General features: G+C 38.3%; 1 protein-coding gene across 4 annotated transcripts in view; it reads right to left on the bottom strand.

The window, feature by feature from the left end:
* Positions 1-528: 528 nt before the first annotated feature.
* LOC129028688 (multiple C2 and transmembrane domain-containing protein 2-like) overlaps positions 529-9,523 on the bottom strand; it is a 58,247-nt gene continuing 49,252 nt past the window's right edge. For 2 of the 4 annotated variants that reach the window (XM_054474343.1, XM_054474344.1), the window contains exon 9: positions 672-1,090. In XM_054474343.1, coding sequence (XP_054330318.1) covers positions 931-1,090 — 160 coding nt within the window. In that variant the 3' untranslated portion in view covers positions 672-930. Of the gene's footprint in view, positions 1,091-9,523 lie in introns of all 4 variants that reach the window. The other 2 variants (XM_054474342.1, XM_063653287.1) reach the window with 2 other exon arrangements.

The raw sequence follows: 9,523 nt of genomic DNA, 5'->3' as shown, positions 1-9,523 counted from the left end.
TAATTGAAAATATTTACAATCACATGCAGAATAGGAGTTATCAAAAGGACACTATGGAAAAAGTCATGATTATATCATGAAACTGTTCAAACATGTGAGAAGGAGAAAAAAAAAATCATGTCACAAACTCCCAAACTCCTGTCTCCCAGGTTCAGCAGTTTTCAAGATCTTGCTACACTTGCTTCACTTTTTTCTTTTTTTCTTTATTAAATTATTTTAAATTAACATGTCATTTTACCCTTATCCAGTTTGGGTCTCTAAGAAATAAAAAAAGTAACCACAATGACATTATCATCTTTATTTTCTGGCATTTCAGTCATATTTAAAGGTAAATCTTTTGGCACTATCTATACGCAGCTCATAAATTAAATTTCCCAGATTGATTTACAAATGTCTTTTTTACTTAATTTATTCTAATCAGGATAAAAACAAGATCCGCTAATTATAAATGGTAGTTAATCTCTTCAGACTCTTTAGAAAATTATTAACACCTTATAATAGTTTGATACATTTATCACAATTAATGAAGCAATATTGATTCATTGTTATCAGCTGAAGTCTATACTTTATTCCAATTCCTTTAGCTTTTACCCATTGTTCTTTTCCTGTTCCAGGATCCCATCTAGGATTTCACTTCACATTTAGTCATCATGTCGCCTGAGGCTCCTCTGACATGTAACAGTTTCTCAGATTTTCCTTGGTTTTTGTTTCTGTTTTTCCTTTTTTGTTGTTGCTGTTTTTTTAACCTTCTTCTAGGAACTCTTTTCCTTATTTCTGATGACCTTGACACTTTTGAGGGTTACTGGTCAGTTATTTTATAAACTGTCCCTCAGTTGAGATTTGTGTGATATTTTTCTTCTTATTAGACTCACGTTATTGATTTTGGGGAGAAAGACCATAGAGGTAAAGTGCCATTCTCATCGCATCATATCAAGGACACATACTGTCAGGGTGACTTCCTCCTGTTGATATCAACCTTGATCCCCTAGGTGAGGAGGTGTCGTCCACTTTCTCCACTGTAAAGTTGCCCTTTTTTCTCCTTCTCCATACTACACTCCTTTGGAAGGAAGTCATCGTGCAAGGACCACACCTAAGGAAAGGGGAGCTGTATCAGAATGGACTTGTGGATATTTATTTTATAACTTGCATTACAATCTAATACTACTTTTTTTTGTTCCTCAAATTGTCCAGCTTCAGCCATTAGGAGCTCTTTCAGTTGATTTTTGCGTCCCTTTGACATATCCCCATCATTTTTGGTTTTGTGTCTTGTTTTTGTTTTTTAGCACTTCCTTCTTTTTCTGGCACTGTAAGATGCTCCAATTCATCTTCTGTATTCTTTGTCCCAGCCATAGAATCAGCCATTTCTTCTAGGAGTGCTGGTTTCTACTATAGGAGAAGGTGTTAGAAACCAAGATCTGGGTTCTAGGTGTGCTTATGGCTCCTGGGGGTGTCACTGGTTCTTGGCCCACTGAGCTAATGAAGCAGGGAGATATATGTGTGTATACTGTGTATATGCACATATCTATACATATTTTTATATATAACTATGAGGTTCATGAGATGTCATAAACTCCTGAGTGCATCCTGATGTCTCCAGCTCTAATCCATTACCACATAGACCACATTCGCCTTTATTTTCTCATTCCAACAGTGAGAAACTTAGCTCCCACCATCAGCCATCCGTCTACTTCGTTGTTCAATTTCAGTTTGATATGTGGTAGTTGTGTTAGTCTTCTAGGGCTGCTCTAATAAATGATCACAAACTTAGTGGCTTAAAACAACAGGAATTATTCTTTTCACAGTTCTAGAAACTCAAATTCCAAAATCAAGAGGTAAGAAATATGAAGAAAAAGCAAACAGAATAGAGCATAAGACAGATGTAGGACATTGTGAAAAGTTCTAGCAGAGTATAGTTGGAGTCCCAGAAAAAGGAAGAGAGAGAAAACAGAACAGAAGCAATCTCTGAAAAAATAGTTGACAAGGACACTACCAATCTGATGTAAGCTGTCAACCTACAGATTGAAGAAACTCAGCAACCCCAAGTAGGGCAAATAGAAATAAAACCACACCTAAGCACACCATAGTCAAGCTGAAAACCAAAGATGAAGAGAAAATCTTAAAAAAAGAAAGAAAAAAAGACAAATTCTACAATGACATGTAATGACATTTTTTTAGGTGCTGACAGAAAAAACCTGTCAATTTAGAATTCTGATTCCAGTCAAGATGGTGTAGAAGAGACCAATTTCTCCTCCTGCCTGAAACAAGCAACCAAGACAAAATACATGAAATAATGGATTTCTGGCACTGGACATCAGGCAGCACAGGAATTGATCCCTGACAGAGGCTAAACAAACAAGGTGAGCCCTGCAGTTGCCCAGTTTACTGGCTGGAGAGACTTCGGACTGCAGTGCAGAAAGGAGGAATCCATGTGGAGCTTAGTGGTCTCCCTGAGTTGAGGGGATAGGAGTTGGAAGTCTGAGGAGGCCATGGTGCTGGAGTTGCAGAGTATACTCCAAAGATCCACAGAATCTTTCATGTCTTCATCTGAGCATCAAGTGGTGCATGCATGTTAGGAAGCTACCTTAGCTTGGAAATAGAACTCCGTGAAAGGGTTAGAGGGAATAATTCACACACAGAGATGGGGACCATTTCTTCCTGCCAGTCGTAGGAATTTCCTTGTAATTCCTGTGACATTGAGTAGAGTACTCAGAAGGAAAGGAAAAAGAGCATAGATCTCAGAGGATGAGTCTACAGGCATATGAGATTTTTGGTCAGACTCAAATACATTAGAAACAAGTTTCAGGTGAATTTCAAGGATCACAGATGGTGCATTGAATGCATGGTGGATGGGAAAGTGGCTACCTTAAATTCATGGATGAATGGATGTTGAGTAAATGAGGAGGTATGTAGACACTGAGCTTGTTATTACGGAAGACAAGTATAATATCCAATTATACTTGTCATTTTAAAGTATAAATTACAACATTGATGTGTTTCTTAGTGTATGTAGAGGAAGTATTTAAGATACCTATATCGCAAGGTTGGGGCAGTAAAAGGGACTTAAATAGTGGTTAAATATCCACATTCCACCTCAAGTGGTAGATGTTGATACTGGTAGACTGTGATAAACTCCACGTGTGTATTGCAGTTTTTAGAATAACCACTGAAAAACGGTATGAAGAGACACTCAAAAATCTAGATAAATACACTACTAAAGAATGTCCAAATAACCCAACTGAAGACAGGTAAGGGGAAATGAAAAATCAAGACAATGAAATGACTGACTTATAATCTCACATATCAGTAACTACATTGAATGTAAATGGTCTAAACACACCAACTAAAAGATTGCAAGAGTGAATTTAAAAACATGACCCAACCAAATGAATGCTATCTACGAGAAACTCACTTAAAATATCAGTATCAGTAAATTAACAGTAATTTAATTTGTATCAGTAAATATCAATTATCAGGAAACTAAGAGTAAAAGGATGGGAGAAGATACATCTTGCAAATACTAATCCAAAGAAAGCTGGATTGGATGAATTATTATCAGACAAGGTAAACTTCAGGACAAAAGAAAATTGCCAGAGACAAAGAGGTACATTACATAACAATGAAGAGGTCAGATCACAAAAAGACAACATATGTGCATACACCAAATAACACAACTGCAAAGTATATGATCTGAGAACTGATAGAACTAAAAGGAAAAAATAGACAAATTCACAGTGATAGTTGGGGACTTCAACACCCCTTGTTCAGTAATGGATAAACCCGCTAGACAAAAAGCAAGTATGAGGGGCTCCAGAAGAACTGAACAGTACCATCAGCCAATACAGAATACACTTTTTTTTTTTGAGTATTTATGGGACATTCACCAAAATAGAGCATATCTTGGGTTATGAAACTCTAACATATATACATATATATATATATATATATTTTTTTTTTTTGAGACTAAGTCTCACTCTTGCCCAGGCTGGAGTGCAATGGTGAGATCTCAGCTCACTCTAACCTCCGCCTCCCGGGATCAAGCGATTCTCGTGCCTCAGCCTCCCAAGTAGCTGGGATTACAGGCACCCACCACCATGCCCAGCTAAGTTTTGTATGGTTAGTAGAGACGGGGTTTCACTATGTTGGCTAAGCTGGTCTCACCTGACCTCAAGCGATCCACCTGCCTCGGCCTCCCAAAGTGCTGGGATTACAGGTGTGAGTTGTCATGACCGACCAAAACACTGATATATTTAAAATAAGTGAAACCACGTAAGATACACTCTGTGACCGTAAATGAATCAAACTAGAAATCAATAACATAACAGAAAAATCTCCCAAAACTTGTAAATTGTCAAAGAGGAAGTTTCAAGAGAAATAAAATACATACTGAGCTGAATGAACTTGGAAATACAACATAATCACTTTTTATAAAATTCATCAATTTATTGCTTTAATCCATAAATCAATAATAAAATTTTGCTTTCATAAGAATGAAATGAGATAGCAAGAAACGCATGCAAAACAGTATGCATAGTAGATGATGTGGTTAGCATCCATCCAGTATTTCTTCTTTAGTAGAATTCTGACTTTGTTACATCCCCATTCTCGTCCTCTCCCACACAGGTAAAAGCCTCAGGTGAAGCCCCAAGGTTAGACTGAAATTTCATCACCTTTGCCAGTAATGGATTCAATGATGTGGTTCATAACTACATATGATTATGCAATCCACATGTGGACAAAGAGCATGAAGAGAGGTTTTCTAGAGACTTCTAGAAATATTCGTTCCCACATGTAGGTGAGAACTGTGAGAATTCAGCCTCCCACCAGAGGTGAACAAGGAAATAGGTAATTTGGTTGGTACTAGCAACTATCCAACAACTATGGGACAAACAAAAAACCAAAAACCTTAGGATAATGGTGATCCTGGTTGGCAGAGTAGAGAGGCAGAGAAAAACTTTTAAATGACATTTAAAAAAATTTATTGGGCAGGCTTGGGGGCTCATGCATGTAATCCCAGTGCTTTGGGGAGGCTGAGGCAAGTGGATTGCTTGAGCCCAGAAGTTCAAGACCAGCTTGGGCAGTATGGCGAAACCCTGTCTCTACAAAAAATACAAAAGTTAGCTGGGCATGGTGATATGCAACTGTAGTCCCAGCTACTTGGGAGGCTGAGGTGGGAGGATCACTTGAGCCTGGGAGGTCAAGGCTGCGGTGAGCTGTGATTGTGCCACTGCACTCCAGCCGGAGTGACAGAGTGAGACCCTGTCTCAAAAAAAAAAAAATTATGTATTGATTAACAAGGTGATTTTATTATATCAGTGGGCTTTTCAAAATTAAGAAACATTTCACTAATAAAATTTTTTAAATATAAATAATTGCTGGGCGCAGTCTCTCATGCATGTAATCCCAGCACTTTGGGAGGTTGAGGCAGGGGGATCGCCTGAGGTTGGGAGTTCAAGACCAGCCTGACCAACATAGAGAAACCCCGTCTCTACTAAAAATACAAAATTAGCTGTGCGTGGTTGCGCATGCCTGTAATCCCAGCTACTCGGGAGGCTGAGGCAGGAGAATTGCTTGAACCCAGGAGGCGGATGTTGCGGTGAGCCAACATCAAGCCATTGCACTCCTGCCTGGGCAACGAGTGAAACTCCATTTCAAAAAAAAAAAAAAAGATAAATAATTATCCAGTACACTTTTTTTTTTTTGAGACAGAGTTTCGCTCTTGTTGCCCAGTCTGGAGTGCAATGGCACAATCCCAGCTCACTGCAGCCTCTGCCTCCCAGGTTTGAGTGATTCTCCCACCTCAGCCTCCCCAGTAGCTGGGACTACAGGCACGCACCACCACGCCCAGCTAATTTTTGTATTTTTCATAGAGATGGGGTTTCACCATGGTGGCCAGGATGGTCTCGATCTCCTGACCTCAGGTGATCTGCCCTGTTACCATGTGCATTTTTCCATAATTCCTTCCTGATTAAATTTCTTTTTGCTTCTCAATCATTATCTTGGTTTCTAAAGACTGTCCTTCTACTGAAATTACTTATACAGAGGCAACCATTAGATTTCTTCTAAAAATAGGCTAGCCTTTTTCCAGTTTTCTTCGTCTTCAGTCTTTCTGACCTACTTTGCCATTTTGATTTTCGACTTTGGGTGTAATAAAAATGTATTGTGGAAATTTAGAACATACAAATAAAAAAAAATAAAGGCTGGGTGTGGTGGCAATCCCAGCACTTTGGGAGGCTGAGGCGGGTGGATCACGAGGTCATGAGATGGAGACCATCCTGGCTAACATGGTGAAACCCCGCCTCTACTAAAAATACAAAAAATTAGCCAGGCGTGGTGGCGGGCACCTGTAGTCCCAGCTACTTGGGAGGCTGAGGCAGGAGAATGGCGTGAACCTGGGAGGAGGAGCTTGCAGTGAGCTGAGATTGCACCATTGCACTCCAGCCTGGGTGACAGAGTGAGACTCCATCTCAAAAAAATAAATAAATAAAATAAAATAAAATTTGAAATCAGTGATCTCACGTCTTGGAGAGAGATAGCTCATGGGCATATGCTATGTGGTATTTATTATCTAGTATCTAGAATAATCATTAGTCCATGCATATTTATGGAGATATTAGTGGATCAGGAAAAATAATTAATCAGTACTAGGCTTCTAGGTGATGAGATAATCCGTACAACAAACCCCAGGGATTATCTCATCATCCAGGTATTAAGTCTAGTACCCATTCATTATTTGTTTTATTTGCTCTGTGTTCTCATCATTTAGCTCCCACCTGTAAGTGAGAACATGCAGTGTTTCATTTTCTGTTCCTGCATTAGTTTGCTAAGGATAATGGGAAGACAACCTAGGCAATACCATTCAGGACATAGGTACGGGCAAAGCTTTCATGATGAAGATGCCAAAAACAATTGCAACAAAAGTGAAAATTGACAAACGGGATCTGATTAAACCGAAGAGCTTCTGCACAGCAAAAGAAACTATCAACAGAGTAAACAGATAACCTACAGAATGGGAGACAATTTTTGCAAACTATGCATCTAGTGAAGGTCTAATATCCTGCATCTATACAGAACTTCAAACTTACAAAGAAAAAAAAAAACCCAAACCACCCCATTAAAAAGTGCACAAATGACATGAACAGATACTTCTCAAAAGAAGATATGAAGTATAAGTAAAAATGGTTCTTTGAGGTTCTTCATTTTTTTACTTTCATTCCAAAGCTTGACAGATTTACCACTATAATATCTTGCCTTAGAATAACTTGTGTAATTGCCCCTGAAATTCCCAATTTTTAAATTAACTATATTTAAAAATCTACATATATATACATGTAGCAAATGACTCTTTTTTTAGTTATTCAGAAATTCTACAATAATTTTAAATGTCACACTATCTCATGGATGTATTAATGTAGGATCAGAAATATCTTTGTGTATGTTTCATCCATGGTTGAATGAGACTCCGTATATCTGAGTACTCCAGGACTTTAATAATTTAATAAGAATGTATAGACATTGTGGCTGTAGGCCATGCTTCCCTTTGGTCCACAGTCACTGACACATGTTCTTATAACTTGTGTACAACAGGTTCCCTACCTTTCCATAAGAACTCTTACCTTTTAGGGGGGTACACAGGGATTATTTATTAATTTCTACACTCTTTATAACTGTGTTTTTGGCATTTTGTTGTTTTTACAAGTAGTGTCATTATGTTTTAAAAATCCTAGAGAATGGGAACACACCTGTGTCTCTTGCCCCCTCCTTCGATTCATTCATTTAGTCATGCAGTAAATATTTGAGTGCCACCTGTAGGACAGGAACCCTTCAGGAAATATAGTTATGGAGCTACACAGGTAAAACAGCCATCCAGATGAAGCATATTTTCTAATGAGAGACCATATACAGTAAACAAGTAAATAATTGGATACGTGATAGAATTTTTGGTGGTAATAAGTGCAAAGGAGAAAAAAGAAAGAGTGAAGAGATTGGGTGTGGCAGAGGGGCTTTTTTTGTTTGTTTGTTTTGCTAGAGTGTTCTGGGAAGTGCTTTTTAAAGAGATACTTCAGCACAGACCAGAATTAAGTAAATGAAGGAACCAAGGGAAAATCTAGGAGAAGAGTAAGCAACGTCAGAAGGCCAGAATAGAGGAGAGTGAGCAGCGCAAGAGCAAATGAGCATCAAAGTGCATAGACACCAGATCCCTGCAAGCATTTGGATTTTGTTCCAAGTGGTATAGAAATTTTGCCATTAGATCTGAGTTCTACATTAAATGATCACCTTAGCTGCTGTGTGAAGAATAGGCTGCAGGGAGCCAAGAACAGAAGTAAATAAAAACCAATTAAGAAACTATTCTAATTATTCCAGGAAAGTGGTAATTACAGCTTGGTTAAGGATACGAGTGTCAGGAATAATGAAAAGTGGCAAGACTGGGAATATATATTAAAGTTAGAGCAGATGAGATTTGTTCACGGCTTCGCTATGCAGGGGTATGGGAAAGTGGAAAGAATTGTAATTTTTAAGTATTTTTGTCTCAGCAACTAGAAGCTGATGTCAACTGAGATGGGTAGGACTAAAGGAGGAGAATGTTAGTGGAAATGGATTGCTGTAATCAAGAATTTGTTTGGGAGAATATTAAGCATAAGATTAGAGATTTCAGTGGAAATTTTGAGGGAATTCAACAATGGAATACAGGGAAGGAAAGATAAATTTGGGGTGTGTTCTGTTCAGATGCATGCTATCTAACTAATACCTGTAACAGATGGAATCACTTATTAACATGAATATGAATAGCAGAAAGATCATTAACAGGAACTAAAGATTAATGTTTTCTTATGTTAGGAGGTCGGGCGGAAGAAGAAGAATAAGCCTAGCAAACTGCCTGAGAAGGAAGGTATGAAAACTTGGAGAGTATTATATCCCCCTCCTGTTCCCCTGTCTTCTTTCCTTCAAATGAAGGATAAAGACACAGGGATGTCTTTGGCCTATGGCTGTCCAGTTGCACCATCACCATTTACTGAAAAGGCTATCCTTCTATTGAGTTGCTTTTGCAACTTTGCCATGTCAAGTACTGCCAGAAAATTTAAGAGGAAAAGAATTGTCCATTAGATTTCTCAAGGTGGAGGTCACCTGCAACCTTGGCAAAAATGATTTCAGATGAGTTGTGGAGATAAAAATCTTAGAGTAGATTCAAAAGAATTAAGAGATGAGTCATATAATTTTTTCTACAAAGGAAAGTACAGTAAAAAATTGATAACTTGGATTAATACAGAGAGGTGCATATGTATGTATGTGTTTGTGCATGCACACCTGTGTGTTTTGGTGGAGACAGTATATACAGCATGCTTGTGAGGTGATTGGAATGGTGCAGGAAGACAAAAAAATGAAGATGCCAGAGAAAGGGAAACTATTATAGAAGCAAAGTGTTTGAGTGAGTGAAAGCGGATGGGATCTAGTGCACAAGCAATTATCAAAGACCTTTAATACATTGTAGCAGCAAAAGTGGCTGAGAATGTATACATACATGCAC

Source organism: Pongo pygmaeus, chromosome 16 (assembly GCF_028885625.2).
Source record: "Pongo pygmaeus isolate AG05252 chromosome 16, NHGRI_mPonPyg2-v2.0_pri, whole genome shotgun sequence".
NCBI classification, from domain to species: Eukaryota; Metazoa; Chordata; class Mammalia; order Primates; family Hominidae; genus Pongo; species Pongo pygmaeus.
Note: the sequence above shows the minus strand (reverse complement) of the source record. Positions and strands in the feature narration are given on the sequence as shown.